At 39.7% G+C, this 25,672-nt stretch overlaps 1 protein-coding gene across 1 annotated transcript; it reads right to left on the bottom strand.

The window, feature by feature from the left end:
• Window positions 1-9,464: 9,464 nt before the first annotated feature.
• LOC149002548 (uncharacterized) lies at window positions 9,465-12,182 on the bottom strand. Its single transcript, XM_089138078.1, has 5 exons — window positions 11,711-12,182; window positions 11,115-11,616; window positions 10,823-11,024; window positions 10,216-10,701; window positions 9,465-10,106 (listed from the first exon to the last, which is right to left on the bottom strand). The coding sequence occupies exons 1-5, from the start codon at window positions 12,066-12,068 to the stop codon at window positions 9,660-9,662; spliced, it is 1,995 nt and encodes a 664-aa protein (XP_088994204.1). The 5' UTR covers window positions 12,069-12,182; the 3' UTR covers window positions 9,465-9,659.
• Between the last annotated feature and the right edge of the window lie 13,490 nt (window positions 12,183-25,672).

Here is a 25,672-nt window from a genome sequence, read left to right as displayed (position 1 = left end):
GTCAGTCATAGTGAGATAAATGAGGCGACTAACTAGTTGCTGAGAAGTAGGGTTTGATAGAATAATACCTTTAGAATACTATACTCCTTTGGGAATTCCACTAGTCGAATGCCTATTAAGCCACTATTATTGAGGATACAAAGTATTTTTGTTGGCAAAGATAGAGCCCCATTGTTGAGCAAGCAACTTCGATCTCTAGAAAAAGCTTAATGGACCCAATGTCATTAGTATGAAGTTTGGTGCATATCTGAGTCTTGACCTCTTGAAGTGTCTAAAACTGATACTTCTCTTTTCATTTATCATGGCATTTCCGCTACACTTTATGTTTTAATCTATGTGGATGACATCATTGTTACTGGAAGTTCTGAATTGCTACTTTCTAATCTTATGACTGCTATTGCCTCTGTGTTTGCTATCAAAGATCTTGGATCCTTACATTATTTTCTTGGAATGTCTGCGTCTCCATTCTCTAATGGTCTTCATCTTTGTCAACAGCAGTACATTACTGGTCTTCTTCACAGAGCCAACATGGGTGATTGCAAGCTTGTTACCAACCCTCTTTCTCCTTCTACCCAGTTGAGCAAGTGTTGGGGGAGCTCATAGCCAATCTTACCTTGTATAGAAGTATTGTGGGGCTCTTTAGTATGCTACCATGACTCGACTTGACATCCAGTTTTTCGTCAACAAAGTGTGTTAGTTTATGAGAAGTCTGACTCATGATCATTGGTTTGCTTCAAAGGATTCTGCGTTACTTTAAAGGGTACCATATCTCATGGAATTGTTATCACCAAATTCTCTAATATGACATTAATAGCATTTTCTAATGTTGACTAGGCTGGTTGTCCTGACAATCGTAAGTCTACCAGTGGTTATGCTATTTTCTTAGGACCCAACATTGTATCTTGGAGTTCTCGAAAACAATCCACTGTTGCTCACTCCAGTATGGAGTTTGAATATCGAGCTCCTGTTAATGCTTCTTTTAAGTTAATTTGGCTACAATCTCTCCTCCATGAGCTCCATGTATTTCTGAGTGATGCTCTAGTCCTTTAGTGTTGGCAATATTGGTGCAACCTACCTCACTACAAATCCTACTTTCCATGCTTGTACCAAGCATGTGGAGACTGACTTCCACTTTGTTAGTGATAAGGTTGCCAAAGGAGATCTTTAGGTTCATTTATTATCTACCAAGGATCAACTAGTTGACAACTTCACCAAGTTGCTCTCTACTCAATGTTTCACCACCTTGTTGGCCAACCTCAAGGTCATTTCACCTCCCTTGAGTTTGCGGGGGTGTACTAGGGATATTTCTAACCAACCACACTAAACCCTAGCCGCCACTCCCTCTCAAGCTTATGCGGCTAGGGTTGCTATTAAGATTTCCAAATTTGATCAAATTCCATCTACTACACTCAAAAATGTCTCTACAAATGGTACTCACAATGACTCTAACCAATCCAAAGAAAAGTTTGATAAAGATTACAGTTTCTAAAAAACCCTGGTTAATATTTTATGTAATCTAAAACTCTTATTTTCATGTAGATCCAAACATTGTAACTCAGGGAATCTAGATGATCATAACTACAAGAGTCCTAGAACATTGATGAACAAGGACTCTACCTATATATAAGAAGCCATGTACACAACTTAAAACATAGTTGAAAATATCTAAAACTCTCCCGTGAACGTATGTTGAATTCAACCAAACCATGTAAACTCTCTCTCACGATTCTAGAAGTTACCATTCAAAGTTGTGGTGGTGGCTGAGATGAACAAGCCATTATAGAGGAAGACAATGTCGTTTAGGCTGATACCATGTTAAGATGGAGTGGATATGGATTGGATAGATTTATGTGAAAGGATACAAGATATAGAAACATAAAATGGAGCCATTACCTCCACATAATAATATAACCTACCAATCCTATGTAGACAAAATATAAAAACTACCTTATTAAAATCAATATGACCATTGTACAAAGCAATTAAAAAAAAAAAAAAAAAATCTAAGCTAGAATCAATATTACCATTACATGATTACTCAACTGATTTATAATGACATGGACAAAGCTGACAGCTAGAATCCATCGTGGAACGATTTCCAGTTTCCCTAAACCTATTGAGAAGGGGCCTACGCACTATATTCGGAAAAGATAGCCAAAGAGACAACAGCCTCACCAGACGGTGTGACATATAGCTACGGAGGTCGGTTAATCGCTTGAACCTTTTCCTTTTTGGGTAAAACGTACAGTGAAATAATACAGCAAGGCTGTGTTTGTTTGCAAAGGTGGGGTGAGAAAAAAAAACATGTGGGTCCCATGTGTAGTGGGGTGAGAGAGAAGGAAAGGAAAGGGTTTTGTGGAAAAGTGATAGTGGTGGGTCCCACTTTTTAGTTTTTCAAACTTTCCCACAAAGTCCCACCAAATTTATGGGGTTTTAAATGGCTTGGGGTGGGAAAGTTGCGGTGCTACATCACCAGACAAGTTTTCTTGATTCAAGGAAACTTGTCTCTCACTTTCCTTGATTCAAGGAAACTTGTCTCTCACTTTCCCACCCCAAACAACCAAACAATTTACAATTTTGGGATTTAAGGAAAAAGTAAGAAATTTACACTTTACTCAAGAATTTTCCCACCCCATCTTTATTTCAGCAAACAAACGCAGCCAGGGAATTAAGTGGGTTATTAAGGATAATTAGGTCACTTCGGTTGGTAAATAAATAATGGTATTTATGGTCTTTCCAACGGGTCCATACATAATTCCCTTACTCCTTTGGCTGGCGTCCGTTTGCATGGCAGTAGGGGTGTAAATAGATCGGATTCGGATCGATAGTGGTAATACCATATCCGCATCCTATTATATTCGGACGAATTTGGATAATATCCTATCGATTTTCAGACGGATTCAGTCGGATTTGGAAGACAATCGGATAGTTATTTTCTTAAGTAGATTCTTCTAAATGGGCATGAATACAGATTGAATACAAGTTTTCGATTACTTGTTTACATCTTTACCATTTTATTTGTGAGGGTTATATTTGAAATTTAAGAATTTGGCAACTTTGGTAATTATTCTAATAGAAAATCTAGAAAAATAGTCACATATCACAGATAAGAATTTCTTAAAATAAGTAATTTAATCGGATAATTTTATCGGACGGATAATAATCAGTAAGAAGGGGGTATACCATATTCACGTCCTATTAGTAATCGGACAGATTGGGATACCCCTAAAAGGGATGCGGATGCGAATTTAGAAGCGGATTTCAGTTATCCATTTACACCCCTACGTGGCAGGGTATAAACACGCATATGAAGCTAGTATTGTTGTTCTGTCTTGGTCAATTTGTCTACCACAACTGCTCTTGTTTCTTAAGCGTCTGCGATGCTGGGTCTACTCCTTCTCAAACAGTTCATCTGCATTTGGAAAACCATAATCCTGAAGATCGACTTTATTGTTCATTACCAAGACTTGACTAAACACAATTTCTTGAACAGATAAAAGAAGGTCAGCTGTGTTCCAACAAAATCCCAAGTGATGTGAGTTCCTTAATCAAGCTGACGGACTTTATCAATATTGACCGCTTCCTCTCGTTTCTCCATAGATTTTTTCAAATGTTGTTTAAGCCGAGAAGGAAGAATGGGTGAGAATGAGATTGAATGGTTAACTTCATACCATTGTATTGATTAAATTATCAATGACATGAGTCATGCTGATCTTGCCTGGGTTTATTGTGATGATACTTACCTATCAAGAGAAAAGTAAAATAGGGAACTCCATTTTCTATTTTACAGAATTCAGCCATCACAGATTCAGAAAAAAAAATTATTTCTACCACAACTCAAACACAAGCTTGTGATGGAATCAAGGTGACGCTAGAAGTTAGAACTGGAAGTTGGCGGTAAAAGGAGTTGTCAATTTCTATTTAGAAATGAAGGGTTGATTTTCAAAGACGCGTTCTCAGAGAAACAAGTGGGACTATTAATATAGTTCATGAATTTTTACTTTTCTATAGTTGATTATTTCTTCTCTTAACACCTCTTCCCACAGCCTATATAAACCCATTTCAGTGCTGTCCCAGGAGGCCAAGACACAGCATCGTTTGTTTCCTTATCTTCCTCTACTGTCTCTAAAATAAGCTAGCTTTTCTTTTAAACAGTGAACAGTGCTCCACATTCTTCTCAATTCACTATATCATTGTGAAAAAAGCATGGACATCGAACAAGCAATGGCTGGAAAGACCTATTGGCATCCAAAGGCAGACCTTCATTACCATTATAAACATCTTATGATGACCAACAGTTTGTCCGTGAGAAGCAGCATTGTGGACTTTGATGATGCCCATATCCATCGATCGGAGTACTTTGGCATGCATGAGATGGGAGTAACCAAAAATGACACTGCAGAGACCAAATTCGAATGGTAATTTGTTAAAATTGCTTGACTAGGCCTAGCAATCGATCAATTGATGTCAGAAATTGGGGAAAACATTGGGAGTTTTCTAGATCTAAAACCAAATGCATGTTCTCTGTACCTAGGAGAGTATTGAAGTATTAAAACTGTGATTACATCAGTAAATAAGCCCAATTGGGATTTCACCCAAGGGAAGTGCAAAATGGAATCTTAGATACTGGGATTGGATTAGAAGCCAATATAAGGGAAATTGTACCCTAGAAAGGTTGTAGGAGAATGGTGAACCTTTTTTGGGAAACTCATAGAATTGGGGAAGAAAAAACTCAAAATCCAAATTGGATTTCTGTCAACAACAAGGGTGATTGATAGGCTAGTCTATGTTGCAATGACCAACTAGTTTTCAAAGCATCAAAGAGCTATGCGTACTGATAGAAATAGGAACTGTAATTGGTGAACAACTTACCCTACAAGACCACTAACATGTGTACATTATAATTTGGGATTGGGACAGGAGAAAAGTTCTTGAACCCGAAAGTGGAACATCATTTGCATTGAGCCAAACACTAAGGCAAGGTAAGGCGAATTTGGATGCTAGTTTTAGAAATGAGAATGCATCCAATTTACAATTTCTGGCCCTTGTATGTTGTTGCATGTTTGAATGCTATATTATAGTAGGTCATGCATTCATGGGGTGCATACAAGTGGCTGGTTGTGATATGGTTCATTTATGCATTTTGACTTACTTAACTTATGCCTTATGGTTCATTGAATGGAAATGACATGTGGGGTGATAAAATGACATTCAAATGATATATAGGGGGTTGTGGCTACGGCCATTGCCTCCAACTACGCATGCATCTGCACATGTTCATACATCACAATATATCCATTTTTCCATACATATGCATTGGTTAGGACAAACCCTAAGTGCTACAACCCTATCAATGGGGGTACTAAGGTTGATAACCTATATTGTCAAGTAGTGGTATCGTTGGGTGCCCAAAAGACAGAGGGAAAGCCGTGAGGCAATACCAAGTTCACTAGTGTACCGTTAATTTCATGCCAATAGTAGCTAAGTCTTGAGGTATGGCATAGGGTTGTAAGGGGTACTCATCCAACAGTAGTGGTGTCTTGAGGATCAATACTCCTAGAATTGTGGGGGATACTAAACCAACAGGAGTGGGTGCTTGAGGAATTGTATTGCTTAACCATGGATAGCACTACAAGGAGAAGACCTTGCATTTGGCTAGGCTAATCCCTAGCATGCACAAGTCCTATAAAAAGGGTCATGCATTTTACTTTTATAGGATGGAAAGGATAATGAAAACTCGTGGATAAGTTGATGAGTGATATGGGACAAAGAGACTCATAAACCATGGTCATGGTACAGAGTGTGACCCTTGCATCAAACACCCTCTCATTGAGAGAATGATATGGATTAGTGTGGCCCTCCTATAGAGGATTGGTACTGTGCTTAATACATGGTATAGCAGTTAGAGACTAGCGTATGGATAAATGTATTTGTTTGGCATTTATAGGGTTGCATATCATGCATTATAAATGTGATTGTTTCCCCTCATGAGTTCAATGGAACTCATTCCACGAGAAATCTCTTCTTTTAAATGATGCTACAGGTATGGAGATGGTGATGGTACAAAAGATGCCCTTGTCTAAGGAGATGGGTAATGTAGTGGAGGCGTGGAAGCTGTTTAAGCCATTACTTGATGCTTTATGTTGCTGTTATACATGTTTCTATGCCTCACACATCTCATAGGGGGTTGACATGTTACACTTCATTATAACTGTTTATATAGACATGTTTGGAATATTAAAGAATCAGCATATCAAATTGTATAACATATATCATTCATATATTATATTATCATATGTATATTATCATCATTCATTAATTTCAATATTTATCATTAATGATTAATAATTTCATTTTATTTAATGTATTTTACATTAAATTTATATAAATATATTAAATTCATATTTAATTTATATAAATATAAATATAAATAATTTATTTATTGTTATATATAAGATCTATAGAGAATTGGACAAATTACACTTAGACCCCCTGTGTTTGTAATCAATTATATCTACTACCCTTGAAAATTATAGATGTCCCCTACTTTTAAGAATTGAAAGTTATAAATAGACAACTCTCTTGAAACAGTAAGGGGGCATCTGTAATTGATTTTTTTTAGCAGTAATAGATGTAATTGATTGCAAACACAGGGTCTATATATAACTTGCCCTAGAAATTTTTTTTACATATATTATTTATTATCATACATATATTATGATATCTTTTGCTTTATGATGTGAATATTATAAGTGATGCTTAAGTATGGAATTGTATTAGAGGTCCAATGAGGGATCTATATCACGGGACTTTGGGTTACTTAGGTAGGGATTTAAATCCTCTGTAGCGTGTAAAGCAGCAGCCATCCAGCTGCAGGCCCACCAAACAATGCCACGTGTTTCACAACAGATCCTGATCATTGAATAGTTTAACTACTAAATTGTTGTTAAACCAAATCGAATTGATGAGGTTCATTGATCAAACTAAACCGTCAAACCGAATCACTGATTTGCACTCACCCTTGACTCACAACTCCTCTTCCCATAAAGTCGCCATTCACCGGTCGGAGTCATTGCATTTAGTCCCCGGGCCGGAGTTGACTAAGACTTCAGCGAACGAATCCTCAAGGCCTTTCTCAATCTTCTTCTATACTCTTTTTATTTAATTGATAGGTGATTTGCATTACACAGGCTTAATAAGGTTAACCCTAGAAGAAGAGGAACATAGATCAATTGCAGAAAAATGCTTCTATTTACATCCTTTGCCTCACACTACTACTCCAAGAAGCTCTGAACATGAGTTGCTTCCTCTATATTCTCCCAAGGACTACTTTCACTTCTTGTCTCCTCCTCCTCCTCCTCCTTAGATTCCAATAATGGATTCTATTTTGAATTTATCAGAATTAAATTTCTATTACTCTAATAATACATGGAGATTTTAATCTATGATCTTCTTCGCTTTTTTGAGTATTCCGTTGATGTTCTTCAGTAACCATTATTGCAAATTTGCAATTGCATAGTGCAGAGGCATTTAAAACCATTAGATTCATTGTCCATTCAGATGTTAGAGCCATTCTTTGAGATATGATTAAATTATGTTGTGAAAGAATCCATTAGATCGAACAATACTGACCTTCATGCGACTGCGACGTTGTGGAAGAGGGTAGCAGAGATTAGATCTATCTGGTTTTTTCTTTTGAAAGTGAGTCAGGATATTATAATTTGGTTGGATAAAACGTACCGCTTAAATTTAAACGTGATTTATTTGAAACGGTTTATAGATAAACAAGTGTGCAATTAATCAACAGCCTGAATTTCTCACATGACATGTGGCGCTCATCTGTAGTGGCTGCTGGATGGCCACTAGGAATGGTGCCACTGAGGATTTTAATCCACTTAGGTAGACTTGTCACACCTAGCATGGGGTGTGACGAATACCAATTCATTCCTTGCCCCCACTACTCCTCCCATGCCTACCCACAGAAATTTTAGGACAGAAAGAAAAATGGGACACATATCTACAGAACTCAAGCAAAGAAAAATGGGTAATTTTCATCTGGACTCCCTTAGGTTTGGTCCATGTTACTTTTAGTCCAAAAAAAGTTTTCTTTGCATATGGCTCCCCTAAGGTTTCTAGAAATGACTAGTTAAGGACAAATCATAATTTTGATGACGATAATACCCATGTCTTCTTCCTCTCCATTCATTCTCTAAAAACCTTGTTCTCCATTGAAAGCCAAACCTCCAACCGCGAGATTCTATTGCTGAGTCGCTCCATTCGATTTTGCAACTGTACTATTTGATTTGTATGTTTCTAATTTTGATCCTGGTGTTGTTTAATTCATAAATCCCTAATCTTTCTACCTTTCAAAATCTGAGGGCATTGCTATTGTGTTAAGAGATTTTAATGGGGTTAATCACCAAAAGTGATGAAAACTCCAATGTTCTTCAAATCGTCACTCAAGCAGAGAGATCGAGAGTTGGGAGGCAGAAACTTAAATCCAAAGCAATTGTGGGAAACAAGATTTTTTAGGGAAAAAGAGAGTAGAAAACAATATGTGGTTAAGAATTCGTTGGAACTCTAACCTAAACAAACCACAATAGTAATTCAGGAAGAGAAATTATAAGATTTATTGCTGAAGATTCTAATCGTTCTTTCTCTGTATTTTTCTTCTAGCCGTATCATCTTCTTCAAGCAATCAAAAATTTTTAGGAAACATAAGATTTCTTTCTTTCTTTTTTGGTCAAAAAAGAAAAAGAAGAGTTAATAATCCTTGATGCCTCTGAGATAACATGCTCTTACCCTTGGTTCACTGATCTTCCTTGCAGATAGATATTCACTGGCTTAGTGTTCATGAAGAATGTAGATTTTGTTGATGATCTGCTGAGGTTTCAAGAGATGGGTGAATATCTGGATTGTCTCTGCCATACTCCGATTGCAGTAAAACGGAGTAACCTAAATCTCTCTCTCTCTCTCTCTCTCTCTCTCTCTCTCTCTCTCTCTCTCTCTCTCTCTCTCTCTTCTGTTTCTCACTTTGTTTGGAAATTTTCTTTGGCTGCTGCTGAGTGTCATGAAGACTGACTAATACCATAGATGGGTTACAAAATTTCTCTGAGACTTCTTTATTTGCAACCAGCAAAGTAATGAATTGTTGAATCACATCTAGATTTGTGTTCATTTTGATTTGAAAATTCTATAAAATATTGGGGGGTTTTGATTTTGGAAATCAAAGAAGGCAGGAGAGAAAAAAAACAGAAAGATAACGAGGAAGATGACTTTGAAAAATGGTATTTTTGGTCATCAAAATTATGACTTGTCCTCAATTAGTCATTTTCAAAAACTTCAGGGGAGCCATATGCAAAGGGAAACTTTATTTGGACTAAAAGTGACATGGACCAAACCTTAGGGGGTTCAGATGAAAATTACCCAAGAAAAATTACCTATTATGAAACTGGGTTTAATAAACAGAACACTTCACAGTACTAGAGTTGTTAGTTGGAGAACAAAAAGAATTACAATGCAAGTAGAGTAAAAACAATATTAATGGAATTTGATTCTAAGATACATTTTTATTCTGTAGATAGTGTTAAGGATTCTTAACACATCATATAATGCTATATTTGGAGATGCTCAAAGATGGGAAAGAGAGAGCTAACTCTCTACACCCTGAAATGTGCAAGGCTGAGATCTATGTCCTTCGGAACCCTCCTATGTGGAGGGAACTTGGGGAGGAAACTTGTAATATATTTAGCAATCTCCAAGTAGTTGGTATATTTGCCTATGAGTACTTCATTGCTGATCTTCTGATTGTCACTATGATCATCTTCACCGTAACTCGATCCGTTGTTTTTAATTTTCAAGCCAGCCTTTGCTTCACTTAGAGGACTGTCTAGTGGTGCATAATCTTCCCCAAGTATATTCTCCATGAAAGCTTTAGACTGAAATGTCCAGTTACCAGTCTTCCAATTGAAGCTGTAGAGTGGAAGGAACCGCTGACCATATTTTGCAATAAACTCTAATGCAGCTAGAATGAACTCAAACTCTTCTTTTGACATGTAGTAAGGGAAACTAACTCTAGTCCACCCAGGTTTGACACCAGTGTAACCCTATCAAAGCAAATTCAAAGTAAGATTAGTCGGAGTAAATTTAAGATGATCATTTGCTAGATTTTTGTGAGGTTGAAAGATGAATTTATCTTAGCAGTTAAGGATTCACCTTTTGTATAGCATCACGGAAAGCTAGTGAATGAGTCTCATCGACACCAAGTAGATGGTGACCATAGGGTCCAGCACAAGCACACCCAGCTCGAGCTTGGATTCCAAAAAGATCATTGAGGATCTTTGCAACGAAAGGCCCATGGAGAGGTTTATCTCTCTTGTTTCCTGACTCGGCCCACATATATAGACCGTTGCTACCTCTTCCATCTTTGCTCTGATCATAGGAGGAAGAATTGGTGGTAGAGTAAACCACGAAAGAGAGTATTGCTTGTCTTGGAGCACTCGTATTCCCTAACACCCATATGTTTTTGTTTGGAAGAAGCCTTTGCATTGCGGCATTGATGTAGACATGCTCCTGGTTTTCAATCACACTGTATCCCATGAAATCCTTCACCCAAAAAGCCATAGCTGCTCTTATCTTCTGGACGATTGGTGGAGTTCCAGCATCTTCCCTTTCTTCCACATCTTTGTAGTACAAAGTGTGCTGCATATTGATTCAGATGAATTAATTCATACGTTAGCTAATAAGTCCCTTCATAAAGTAATTAACTAGTCAAACAATGATAAATATAGGAATAGTCACTTAGAGTAATGAGGGGGTTTACCTCTTCGCTAAAAGCATTGACAAAATCAACAGTTCCTCCTCCGCAAGTGGAAGGTGCAGAAGAACTCAACTTGTACAAGGCCTTGTGCATCAATAGGAGGCCAGGGGTTCCAGGTCCGCCAACAAACTTGTGTGGGCTCATGAATATAGCATCATAGCCTTCTATCTCCCCAGATCTCATGTTAATCTCTGCGTAAGGACCACTGCACGTATCAAAGTAAATAATTTTTATCAACAACAAGATAAGACAGTAATTGAAGAAACAACCATTATCTAGACTAATATATTCTAACCTTGCTGCGTAATCAAAGCAAGCAAAAGCTCCATGCTGGTGAAGAAGCTTGGCGATGGCATGTGTATCAGTGTATGTTCCAGTAACATTACTACATGCTGAGAATGAACCCAACATAGAACGTCTGGAATCCGTGTAAGACTCAAGTTGGTGACTTAGAGCTCGCAGGTCTATCAAACCATCATCATCAAGCCCAATCTCTATCACCTCAGCTAGGCTATTACGCCATGAAAGGAGGTTGGAGTGGTGCTCGTATGGTCCGACAAAGACCACCCATCTCTCATCAGTCTGTAGGGTTGATAATACCTTATCTCTCATGGTTGAAGGCACTGCGATTCCCATCACCTCTTGCAGGCGCTTGATGGCTGCAGTGGTCCCTGAGCCGCAGAATATTAGTGCATCATCTGGTCCTGCGCCCAAGCAGTTCTTTATATATCTGGTGGCATCCTTCACCATCTTGGTGGTCTTGTGCCCCACATAACTGTCACTTGTATGTGTGTTACCTGTGGCCATGCATGCAACCAGAGTGATGTTCAGTAACCTATGTACGTGCTTAATGGTATCAATTAGAAATCTAATTCAAACAAATCAACTAACCATAGAATGGAAGAACACTATTGGCAATAAATTCTTCGATGAAACGAAGGCTTCTACCGGAGGCTGTGTGGTCTGCATAGGTGAGAAGGCGTCTCCCGAAGGGAGCATCGAATTCGGCATCGTGTCCGATCAACTGTGATCGCAACCACTCAAATTTGGTATCTGCAGTATCGTTCTTTGTTACTCCCATGTCATGCATTCCGAAGGACTCCGACCGATGGATATGGGCATCATCAGTGTCTGAAATGCTATTTCTCATGGACAAACTTTTGCTCATCATAGGATGCTTGTCATGATGATGAAGATCTGCTGTTGGGTGCCAGTAGATATCTCCAACCGTGGCTTGTTGGAATTCCATGCTTTTTTATCAAGAAGGTGGTCGATTAATGGGGAAGAAGGTACTGCCGTAGTTTAAGAGGAGTTTTTCAGCTTGTTGCAGAGAAGAAATGTAAAAACTACGGAAGATATGGAAGCAAACGATGCTGTCTTGGCCTCTTGGGAAAAACTGAAGTGGGTTTATATAGGCTGTAGGAGATGGAGTTAAGAGAAGAAATAATTCATTAATGGAAAAGTTAAAATTCGCGCACACTCAATTTAATCCTAAATCCACTTGTTTCTTACAGAATGCGTCTTTGAAAATCAATCTCCTGTTCTAACTTCTAACGTTACCTTTCTACGTCTGAATCAAAACCCGTTATCATTTATTCTTTGTCGTTCTAATTAATGTGAATGGGAAACTCTGAAACAGATGACACGAGAGGACCAAGTCGTGAAAGAAAGGCATGGAACTCGCATCACATGGGACTTTGCTGGGGTTATGTTGACCCTGAAGGATCGAGCAGCACTATATTTTCTATTCAAGAAATTAGATTCACAAGTTAAGGGCCTGTTTGGTTATATGAGTCTGGAGATTTCAAATATCTATAAATTTCAAATCTATAGATTTCAAATCTATGGAGTTATAATTTATAAAATTAGATGTTTGGTTGTGGAATGAAATCTGTGGATTCATTCTAAAAAACTATTTGATCGACGTGATTTTTGTGAATGTGCAAATGTATAGTTTTTTTGAAATCTCTGGATTTCACCCCTTACCCATAAATCTACAGATTCATGTTTTTAGTGTAAAAATGTGAATCTCTAGATTTCATGAATTTAGAGATTTTTACAACCAAACGATTATAATTCTCAGATTCATGTATCTAGAGATTTGAAATCTCTGGATTCATGTAACCAAACAGGCCCTAAAGCAAGTGTCAGAGTCAAGTCTAACTAATGAATAATGAAGACGAACTGGAATTCGATCGCAAGGACTTCGCTTCTCCAAACTGCAGACCAAGTATTCGATTGAATAACCATGTTACACGCTAAAGAGACAAAAACGTCAATTGCTTGACAAATTGAAAGATGAAACAACAATGCTCCACTCTTGACCTTCGTGTCTCCCTCGGCAACGGACGAGAGCCGCCAGCCAAATCAGCAAATGAATCCATAATAATAAAGATGGAATTTTCATGAATCCACCAATAAAGACAATAGACGAGGACATGAAGTTGTCGCTGTTGATTAAATCAAAAAAGCGTTTTCAGCTGTTACCATCAAAAGCCCTCTCCGAAAAAACAAAAGAATTATGTATATACATATAAGGGTACCTTGAAAAAATGGAAGGCTAGTGTCCAGACCTGGTGGTGCTTGTGGTGCCTAACATTGGATGGTTGCTATGTGGATTTTACTAAATCTCAGCTGCTCAAAACACCATGAGTTATTATAACCAACTTAACTTAAGAGAAAAGGGTTATTCTTTGAAACGAACCAAATCATGTATTGAAAGGCTGAAATTAAATGAAATCCACATGGCAACAATCCAATGCTAGGCACCACAGCACCCCCACGACAGCGGCACTAGCCTACAAGATCCCCCAATGTTGTAAAAGAGGCTTTTGGAGTCTTTTGTATAGCAAGCAGAAACTGCCAAGCCCAAGCAAGGCGGTGCCCTACTTCCTAAGATGGGAATATGCATACCAGCGGCCCATGGTGCCAAACTTTGGGCCGAGTTGGTAAGTATGTCTTGTTCTCTTCGACTATGTGCTTCATTCTCCTTCTGTTGGATTTTGATCGATTGAGAAAAGATTAGATTTGTATTGTTGAGTTCTATTGAAAGGTACATAACCAACTGATAAACATGCATTTATCATTATTTATTCGATTTAAGTTTTTAGGAATAAGGTGATTTTGGTTATTAGAGATAATGTGGAGCAAAATTAGCAAATATATTAGATATTTAAGGATTTTAAATCATGGGATTCAATCTTACTACCCAAGAAATCATGAATGCTAAGATCCAACTTAATTTATGCAAAGAGAGCATGAATCTTAGCCAAATTGGAAACAAGTGGAGGTCCAAGGAACAAAATTGGTAATAAGATCTGAAAATCGGGTAAACAGACATACCTTGAGTATTTTAGACATATCTCTCTCGTATGAACTCGGTTTTCAGTGATTCAAGATGTTTTGGAAAGACAACGAAAATATCTACAACTTTATAGTTTTGAGGTTTTCCAGAATCCAAACAAATAAAGGTCCTATTGAAAGGTAAAGAGGACAAATTCATAGTGTGCGGGATAAAAGGAGAAGCTAGCCACAGAGAAGAGGGGAACACAGTGAACATAGAACTTGGCTCTCATCTCTCTAATTGCTCAAGAAGAAGACTACATCTCTCTCTATTTCTAAATTTCATCTTATTTTATGAACTTTGTTATAATGAGTAGCTAGTTCCTTTTCTTTGGGACGTAGATGAACCATGTTTATTTCATTAATTTGATTGTTCTATATCTTCTAGTTGATTGTGTTTGAATCTGGCCAAAGATGTTCTATAGCTTAGCAAACTAAGTGTGCCAAGCTTCGACGAAGGACAATGGTCTTGCAAAGATGGGGCATACCTAGGAAGATCATCCTTAATTTGCTTTGAAGTGTAGAGTTATCCCGGTTAATGAAAAGCATTGGGGATTCGAAATCCCAAAGATCTTCACATATTCATAGTTAAAGTTTTTCCATTAATTAATAGATTTAATTTAAATTTAGTTTTGTTGAATTCAATCTTAGTAACTTAGATTTTTAGTTCCCTATAGTTCGACCCCGTACTTTCTGCTAGCTAGATTAGTATAGGATTTTATTTTTGATTGTTTAGCAACACGATCACCAACTACTGCCCTACAACAATAAGCCTGCCAAGGTATTAGGCTAGGGTAGCCCATGCCATGAGTAGCGTTCCATTCAAAGGGTCTAATGTATCAAGTGCTTGGCTTGCTCTTCTTCCCAAATCTAATTACACCTTTCATGGGTGAGACCTTCAAGAATAGAAGATCACCTACCAAAAACTCCATCTCCTCGCTCTTCGTATTCTCATAGCTATTTTGATAGTCTTGACTATTTTCATCATCTTCTTGATAAAGTTGATCTTCTCTTGGGCATCGACAATGAAATCAAGACTAATCACCTTTCTTTCCCTATCCTCATCCCAATATAGAGGAGAGTGACACCTCCTACCATAAAGGGCCTCAGAAGGAGTTGTACCAATGGTTGCTTGAAAACTGTTGTAATATGCGAACTCTCTAAATGTAAGTATTTCTCCCAACTCCATTTAAAATCCAAAACATAGGTCCTCAATAATCTGGTCCACCCTTCCCGTCTGCCCATTTGATTTAGGGTGGAAAGCGGTACTAAAGTTCAACTTTGTGCCCATTGCTTCTTGGGTTCCCCTCCATAATCTAGAGGCAAACCAAGGGTCTCTGTCAAACACTATTTTAAAAGGTATACCATATAATCGGACTATCAAGTCCATATACACCTGCACCTTACAATCCACAGAATATGCCATGGAGTAGGGCAAAAAGTTGGTCAACTTTGTCAGGTGATAGACTACAACCCATATAGCAACATGTCCTTTCTGAGTTTTGGGTAATACAATTATAAAATCCATGGTACAGAGTTTCACTTCCATTGTGGAATTTCCGATGGTTGCTCTACACTAGATGGTCTTTGGTGCTCAACCTCTACTATCAACAAGTCAAACACCTCTCAACATAGTTGGCAATGTCCCACTTCATATTCTCCCACCAATACTGCTTTTTTAGATCACGATACATCTTGGTACTTTAGGGGTTTACAAGGTAGTATGAGTTTCCTCTAAGATTTTCTCCTATACTTTTTCATCATTAGGCACACAAAATTGCATACCATATTGCAATATCCCATCATTTGATGTTGATCATTGGCCCCTTCCCTTCAAGTAATGCCTTGCCAACCTTACTCATTAATTTTTCGTCCCTTTACCCTTCCTTGATTTAGTCCCTTAACGACCGTGCTAGTATGTTCGACTACAGAACAAAGCACGCGGCTTTTCAACAATCAAGCCCATCTATAAGCTTTCAATCTCTTCCTACAACTTATCTTGAGTGGCCAATATTGTTGCACCCAACTCCTGTGATTTTTTGGCTGAGAACATTTGCAACAATATCCCTCTTGCTTGGGTGATACAAGATATCATAGTTGTAATCTTTAATCAACTCCAACATCTGTGTTGCCTCATTCAATTCTTTTTGCGTGAAGAAATAGTACTTCATGCTCTTATTGTCAATGTAAATCTGACATTTTCCCCGATACAAGTAAAGGCTTCAAATTTTAAGGGCAATAACTACCCCTACCAACACTAGATCATGCATCGGTAGTTCTTCTCATAATCCTTTGATTGCCTAGAGAATAAGCTATAACTATTTCATTTTTTTCCTCATGACATAGCCTAAGCCTCTTGATGATCATTTATGTAGATTGTCATTCCTCCCATACTTGAAAGTATATGAGAGCACTTTGGGTGATGACATACCTCATTTTTAATTCTTGAAAACTCTTCTCACACACTACCGACCAAGCAAACTTCATTCCTTCCCTTGTCAAGGTTGCCTAAGCTGAGGTTGTATTCGGTAGTAAATTGCTAATCCCAAGAAACTCCAAACATTGGCTATGGAGCTCGACCTATCCTATTGAGTTACTACTTTGACCTTTTCAGGATCCATAGAGATCCCTTGAGATGAAACACCATGACGCAAGAATATGACTTGGTTAAGCCAAAAATCACGCTTGGAAAATTTGGCATGCATCTATCTCTCTTGAAGTCTCTGTAGTACAATTCGACAATGATACTTATGTTCTTCTCTACTCATGGAGTAAAATAGGATGTCATCAATAAATATATAATAGAATTTATAGCATGAAGTAAATTCAGCATTGCCCTATATTTTTAGCGAACTTCCCCTCACCTTGATCTTGATGTTCCAAACCCTTGATTTCAAATCTGATTTCCTTTGCAACCTCACCAACCTGGTGTTTTCACCTCTTGGCATGTTATTAGTATGAATGTTAGAATCCTCCCCAAGGATAGGACCCCTGAATACTCTGCTTCTGTACCACTGGTCAATCAGACAGCAAGGAGGTGGTCAATTGGGTTGTTGGCCTCGACCAACTGGTGCCATTTGCTATCAAATTTCGAGCTGGAACAGCTAGGAACCCCCATGATGGATTTTATTTGTATACATCTCATTACATGGTGTCTCTCTCAGTCCTAATTGGGCTATCTATATGCTCACACCAGTCCTAATGATTGTCCACGTGTCATTGGATTATCATACATCATGGAAACTTAGGCCTAGGTTGATTCTTGGCTCGTAAAGTTTCTGGCCCGTTTGATGCCATAATCGTGTCTGCATGTTGAAGCCATGATTGTTGATCATCTTCTAAGCATTGTAGTCTTGCTTCAACTACTTGGTGACTCTTGCAAGTAGATTTTTCTAAGGATTTTCGTCGACCCTCAACCTTTGCTAGTCCTTGACAGATCATGTGGAAGATGTCTTCAACAAACATGCCATTGTTAACAAGTGCCTCCTAAATGATGTAATTGGGGCTCACTCTGTCAAAAGCATTTGAGGAAGAGTTTTGCACCTCTTCCACCTTGCCATTCACCAATTACCATATTTGTAGAGGTCCCATTGAGCGTGCCAAAAATGTTCCTCAATAAGGGCATTTCTACTCTTGAATAGGAAAAATCAACAAATTTGGCTGCACAGGTGTGCTAGAGTCTAGCCTACTCAATTACTAGGATCTACTACTTGGGCATGATGTGGGTTCTCTCTTGCCTTGGCATATCGAGGACTTTAAACGACTTTTTAAATAAAACTAGGAACTAAGAACTCAAACTAAAAATAAAAGATAATTTTGCAAGTAAGAATCAGTTTCATGCTGAGTGTGTTGGGGGTGTCATTCCATACAATGGGGAAGGGCTTGTAGAGACAAAACCAGCATAACTACTCCTAGGAAATTGCTAACAACTGGCTTCTAACTCTGTGTGGATAAGGATCCGGGTTTTTGGAAGAAAATATCATGGAACTGCTGCTTTGGCACTTTGTTTCGGTCAGCTTTCATGATATCACTAATATAGGCCAACAAAAAACTGGTTCTTTTCTGTTGCATTTATTCGATCATATTCATTAATGAACCGGCTCCAGTTTGGTAATTTTTAGGGAACAAATGTTGTCCCTAATGACTATTTGGCTGGTATTACTTGAAGATCAAAAATCGTAATGGTCATGCACAAAGTCCCCAGAAAACTCTTCCACTTCCAAAAGTGTAACTTGTATAAAATTTTAAAAGGCAAAACCTTGGGAAGGCACCACATATTTCCACGATCAATACCACATGGCTTCTCCCCTTGAATGCTTCCACCACATAATTCATTTTACTGATTTACTTTTACCAATCCTCATTTTGCCTTTCCATCTTCCTCTTAGCTTACTATCTTCTTCAACTTCACAAAAACAACCGTGGCTAAAAACACTCAAGCTTCAAATATAGAAGAACAACCCAGAAAAATGAGGGAAGTCCTCCATATTACAAAAAACTATAATCATTATGGCCATTGTACAAGACAATAAAAAAGTACATAAACTAGAATCAGTATTTCCATTATGTTACAATTAAATGATTTACTCAATTGATCTATATTGATATGGAGACAACTAAGACTCCCCGTCGAGGTGGAGCATGAATATCTTGGAGGCCCAACTTGGACATAAGATGCTGAAATTAGGCTCGACTAAGCGACTCAGTGAATAAATTGGCTACTTGATTCGCAAAAGATATTTTGGTTGTGCAGATTAATCCACTTTGTAGTTTCTTATGAACGACATGCCATTCTATCTCCATGTGCCTAGTATGCTCATGATTAATGGTATTCGTAGCAAATATGAAGGGTTGCTTGATTGTTGTAATATAATGGAATACTTTGTGGTGATGGCAAACCAATATCATGAAGTTGGTATGAAAGCCATGTAATTTCACAAGTCGCCACCATTATGGCATGGTATTGAACTTTTGCAAAATAATGAGATACGGTTGTTTGTTTTTTTGTCTTCCAAGAAATTGGACTAGAACCAAGAAGAATGCAATACCTAGTGGTGGAGCATCTAGTCATGGGACAACTTGCCAAATCAAAGTCACAGTATGCTGTCAACTGGAATTACTTTTGTACAAAGAAAAATTCCTTGACCAGGAGTAGCTTCAAGATACTGCGATAAACAATGGGCACCTAGGGATGTGGTTGATGGGATTGGTGCATAAATTGATGTTGGAACACAAAGAACAATCAATTAAGATGGGGAAAGATCCACCGGACGCCCACGAAGTATTCGCAGGGAAGCAGATCCACGCTGTTCCACCACCAAAGATACCGGAGATCCACAACACGGAAGGGAAAATATCCACAACCCAAAGCCGGGATTAATGGAATGAAGACAAAACTAGGAAAGAAGAATTCTAAGCGCGACAAGAGAGAGGGGAGAGAGAGGAGGCCGCCGGAGATGCGGGAATGAATCACCGACACCCACAAGGGGTACCAAATATATAACCCAGAACGCCTAATAGTGAGTTCCAATATTGCCCTTGGACATTTAATTTATTAGTCAAATTAAAAACCAACAGCTCCCACGCACAAGGGCAAGTGAACCAAGTGCGAACACGATACCGGAATACACACAACCCGATGATCCGGAACAAGACCCATGCGACACACAGCATATGGATATACAATAAGACCTCACAGACCCGGAACAAGACACGGCCGACACAATACCACAAGCAGGCAAAAGGGGGGACCGGGAAACGCACAGGAGCCCCAAACAGAAACCGAGGGAAGGCACATCACCATAGAAACAAACAAATAAGCATAGTAAACACAAGAGGTATCAAACCACCGGACAAGGACCGATCCGAGAGATCACCCTTGTCCAAAATGTCACACTAACACAGGGGAGAACACAGGGGAGGAACAAACCTTCCTGGGACCATCACACACAGGATTGACTCCTTCCCGGAGTGCCCCTTAGGTCGAACTACGACCATAGGTAACACCCAAAGTAGCCACACAACCCGTCAGATGTCGCGAAGTCACTAAGAACACTAATGGACCATAAGGTCAGGACTCACACAATTAGAGGAGGGGATCCATCCCCACCAAGATCGCAAGCACACAAGTATGATATATGTGCATGGTGGAGCACATATACAAAGAACGATGCCACCAACACCAACGGCTAGCAGGAACGGAACGAGAGGCACCCTAGGCATATAAAGACGACGCCCATAGGCAACAGAATAGTGGGAACATCATGGATTCTCTACAATAGAGAAACTCATCTTGATTCCAAACAAGGCGACACATGATTATGAATTGACCACACAAAGTATCACAACGCCATCTCGCTCGCCTCCAAGGCGCGAGGGAATGCTCGGTGAGTGAGCATTCTTTGCCTATTGACATATATTGTTTTATGCTAGAAGAAACACAAACACGAAAGTGAATAAAAAAGGGAATGAACTCATAATCATTAATAAGAAAGTCGACAAAAATAAGCACAACGAAGCCCAAGGATTTTACAGAGAAATAAAAACATCCTTGGCTATAGGTTTGGAAGAGGGTAGCACCATCAAACAGTAGATATGTGCAAGACAACCTGATGTAATGTCTCAACAAAGGATATTCAACGATATGTTTGGTCTTCCCATGATACTGGGGCCTTGACATAGCTAAGAGGGACTATCACGGGAGACAAGGGAGCCTGGATGTCATACAACATAGGAAGGAATCTCCTCAACCAAACAGCCCTGAACCGAGGAGCAGCACATACTGCTCCATGGTGAGAGGGATATACAGGGCACACACGAAAGGGCCATGAAGAAAGCATATCGAGGTTGATTGGCCATTGATGTAGGAGGCATACTATAGCAACTAAGAAACGATCCTTGGTAACACAACATGTAGTTACGCTGAGATATCTCAATATCCTCTGACTATTCAGAGCGGGTTGATTGGTATCGACTAACCAAACCCACGATAACAAATATCCGGCCTAGTACACACATAGCGACATAAGGCTACCAGACCGGAATATGGAACCTTTCCATCTTGGTTTTCTCCTCGAGTCTTAGGACCATACAAGGCTCAAAGCAAACCCTCTCCACGGAGTATCAATTGGTTTGCAGGGATCGGTATCTCGTCAAGACATTGTCAATATAGGTCCGAGATAAACCCAGAATCTCTTTTGCCTATTCTGACAATCTGACACCAAGCACATAGCTTGCTTCACCCATGTCCTTCATATCAAATACGGAGGACAACCATTTCTTAATGGTTTCCAATAGCTCCTGCTATTGCTAGCCATAAGTATGTCATCTACGTATAGTGTGAAGACATAATTATTATCGGATCTCTTGGTGTAAACACGGTGGTCTTCTCAAGCATGGAAAAACCATTTTCCATCATAGCTTGGTGGAAGCGACATTCACTGTCTAGATGCTTGCTTTAAGCCATATATGGACTTCTTAAGCTTGCACACTTGCGCTCAAGTCCAGTGCTTCAAAGCCTGAGGTTGATCCATATAGATCTCTTCCCAAGTTCTCCATTGAGAAAAGTAGTTTTTACATCCATCCGATAAAGCTCCAAGCCAACCGAGCAACAATGGCTAGTATGAGGGATTGAGGCAAACCTAACCACGGGGGAAAAGTTTCCTCATAATCAACGCCCTCTCGTTGGGTGTAGCCCTTAGCCACAAACGAGCTGAATCTCTCAATAGATCCATCGCCTTTCTTTTGATCTTGAGAACCCACTTGTTCCCAATCGCCTTCGGGGCAAGTCAACCAAGTCCGACATGATTAACTTTCATCGACTCCAACTCTTCCTTTATTGCTTTTAACCATTCCTTGAGCTTGACCCCGCAAGAGCTTCCGCAGCTCTTTGGTTCATGCTCATCGATTGAAATCATCTCGCAATCAATCTCTTCGGAGTTACCATGTAGGCTTCATCCTCTATGTCAAAACGCGACGAGGAACTAGCCCACGCCCACTACGGCGCAAGTGCATGTCGGATTGCTCACCGTCTAAGGTAGCTATCACATCCGCACTCCCACTCCCACTAGGATCTTGGATGAACCCCGGTTCATTATCGAACCGAATCCCGGAGTGACAAGACAACTATCTTGTATCTCAAAGAATTCCAATGATTCTTTGTTAACTCTTGAAAGAGATGGAAAATCATTCTCCAAGAATGTTGCATCCCTAGACTCAAGTTCCGTCTCCTCTCACCTCATCTAGTCTAATGAAGACATGGCCCTTGAGGGTTCAGAATATCTCACAAAGATACACTTTCTTCCTCCGGGTCCAAGCTTTCCATATTGGTGAGAAGTAGAGTGAACATATGGCACATCCCCATGCGCGATGTAACTCAAATCGGCTTCCTTCCGGTCCACAACTCATATGGTGTGGAAGGAACCGATTTGGTTGGAACTCGTTGAGGATATAGGCCGCAGTCAGCAAAGCATCTCCCCAATAAGAGATGGGTAGATTTGCCGCGCCATCATGGATCTCACCATGTCTAGCAAGGTTTTATTCCTCCTCTCAGCAACCCCATTTTGTGTGGAGTCCTTGGAATAGTAAGTTGTCTAGATATCCCCTTTTCATCACATAACCCTTTGAACATATCGGAGAGATACTCTCTTCCTCTATCCGTTCTAAGAGTTTTAATCCTTTTATCTAACCGATTCTCAACCAAGCTCATGAATTTCTTAAAACATTCCGGAGCTTCGACTTTTGAGAAATTAGATAAATGTGACCATACCTTGTATAGTCATCTATGAATGTGATGAAATATGACTGTCTTTTCTAGTATGCACATTCATGGGTCCACACACATCTGAATGGATAAGTTCTAAAGGAAGAGAGGCTCTCAAAGCCTTTTTAAATGGTTTTCTAGTTGCTTTCCTGCTAGACATGACTCACGAGTTGGCAAACGATAGTGAACCTGGCCTAAGAGACTTTCTTGAACTGCCATCCTACAAGCCAAATGTCCTAGTCAGCATCCACAAATTAGAATCAATACACACAGATTTGCAAACAAAAGCACTACTAGAATTAAATGAATAATCAATGTATCCAATACAATGAAACCATTATCAAGAAAACCATAACCATAAACCGACACCCAGATACAAAACCAAAGAATTGCAAATACAACCTAAAACCATGTCTTAAAAGATAAATAACGAAACAAGATTGCCGAATGTCCGGAGCATACAAGACATCATGGAGTAACAAACCGCACCTCGCAAAACAATTTGCATGTGCCATGCCAGAACCTCCACGCTGAGTTGCCCCATTGTTATCTGCTCCTCTGAATACGACGGATCCACGAAGCTCGAGCGTCCCTTGTTAGTGTTCCGTCGCCGAATCAACAATCCACAAAGGATTTAGTTCAGCAAGCATAGTAGAACTTGTTACATAACAAGATGAGGTATAACACACAAGACAACCTCTTGCCGGCAACACGAGCAAAATGACCAAAGCCGCACTTGAAGCAAACAAAGCGACCGCAAGACTAGTCCCCCTAACGCGAGCCCACTCTGTTATTCCCACCCGGACTGCTGGACCCGAGGTGAGCCCTGCGCAAGCCCGCACCTACTAGTGCTAGCCAGCAGCAAATACATCGCGAGGGGTACGGCCAACATCCGATCCTCACAAGCTCAAGGTGCTGGCAGCTGATCGAAAGTCGACCCATCAGCATGAGTCAAGAAGACTTCATATGCTCCCAAGCTTTGGCAATGACCGATGACCGCGGAGACTTGCTCCTCATCGCCGCGCCCACATGCGCTCAACTCACCGATCATGTTAGACATGATGGTTATATGCCGCCTCATGGTGTGACCCTATCGCATCTTATAACCGCAAAAGTGAGTCCGAGCTGGTGGCCCTGTGGTGAAAGTCCCTCCAACGGAACTTCACAGCCTCCCACAAAGACTTGCAGTCCATGCTCTCATAACGAAGCACGTCATCCCATGGAGCCGGGAGAACCGGCACCCGGCTCCTCTCCAAGCAGTATATATCAAGGTCCCCGCGACGCAGGGTACCCCCGTGGGTTCATGGCCGGATGGCTCCAAGAATCCCGCTCCCAGAGATATTGCACCCGGTGCCAGAGGTCATAACTCATTCACACTCCTAGTGAGGTCACAACAATGCTCGGTAGCACCATCTAGAGATATACATACAAGAATGAGTCAATAAACTAGCATAAAACACAACCATGCAACAAAAATCACACTAGCATAGTCAACCATGGGATAAGCACTAAACCAAAAGAGATGCTAAAAAACATCAATCAAATCCATGCAAACCCACAAGACTTATACACTAGCTCATTCGCAAGAAACATGATTGATAGACCCATAAATAAAAAATAGTTTTATTAAAATAAAACATGCAATCATGTAAAACAGAGGTGGTCACACAAACACTCACCTCAAAGCCCCACAGGCCCCAAAGGCCCCAATGCCCAAACATCACACAGATGACGGGCAGTGTCCAGAAGTAGAAACACATTCAACGGAACCAACACCAAAAAACCACCCAGACGGACCACACAAAGCCACCCACCACAGACCAGACGGAGACCCCCCAACGGAAACCGCGGCACCGGACCACCTAATAATAGATGGACGACCGCCAGCGACGGCGCCGTTGGTCCACAAGACCAAAAACGCGATTTCCAATCCTACAACAAAAAAACGGAAAACAGTTCACTCAAAAAATCATCCAAAAACACATGAAAAAATCCAACAATAAATTTTTAAACAAAAAATTATCATCATGGATTATCAATCATGCAAACCAAGGAAATCACAAGGATCTCCCACCGGATCCGAATCAAATAAAGGTTCCAAAACCACAACTCCCATGGCGAAAACCGACCTCCCATGGATCCATACAAAAAATTAAACAAGGGAGGAACAAAAACGGGAACCAAGGCCGATGCCAATGTTGGTAATACATCAAAAGTAACAATCAATAATTGATGGGAAAAGAACGACGCCCACGAAGACACGAAGCAGACCACGCCCACCACCAAAGATAGCAGATTCCACAACAGAAGAAAATACCACAACCCAAAGCCGGGATTAATGGAATGAAGATCAAAACTAGAAAGAAGAATTTATAACCCCGATCTAAGAGAGAGGGGGAGAGGAGCCGGAGATCCGTAATGAATCACTCATTATTACCCACTAATGCGTGGTTACCAAAATATATAACCCTATTTTGTAACCGCCCTAATAGTGAGTTTCCAATATTGCCCTTGGGCATTTAATTTATTAATCAAATTAATAAATTCCAACAATTGACTTTAAATATTAACAAAGTGTAGAATATTTTGGTTTGTCACAGTGAGATAAATGAGGTGACCAACTAGGTGTTGAGAAGGAGCAGAGTTTGATAGAGTAATACCTTTAGAATATTATACTGCTTTGGGAATTCCACTAGTCGAGTGCCTGTTAAGCCACTATTAGTGAGGATACCAAGTATGTATTTTTGTTG

Source organism: Hakea prostrata, chromosome 10, assembly GCF_041222555.1.
Source record: "Hakea prostrata isolate BN-2017 chromosome 10, UWA_Hpros_2, whole genome shotgun sequence".
In the NCBI taxonomy this organism is placed as follows: domain Eukaryota; kingdom Viridiplantae; phylum Streptophyta; class Magnoliopsida; order Proteales; family Proteaceae; genus Hakea; species Hakea prostrata.
This window is presented reverse-complemented; position numbering and strand designations above follow the sequence as displayed.

Coding starts and splice junctions, on each gene's coding strand:
- LOC149002548 (XM_089138078.1), bottom strand. CDS start 12,068: ATGGAATTCCAACAAGCCACGGTTGGAGATATCTACTGGCACCCAACA. Junction 11,025..11,114: donor TGCTTTGATTACGCAGCAAG/GTTAGAATATAT, acceptor TGATACGTGCAG/TGGTCCTTACGCAGAGATTA. Junction 10,702..10,822: donor TCAATGCTTTTAGCGAAGAG/GTAAACCCCCTC, acceptor ATCAATATGCAG/CACACTTTGTACTACAAAGA.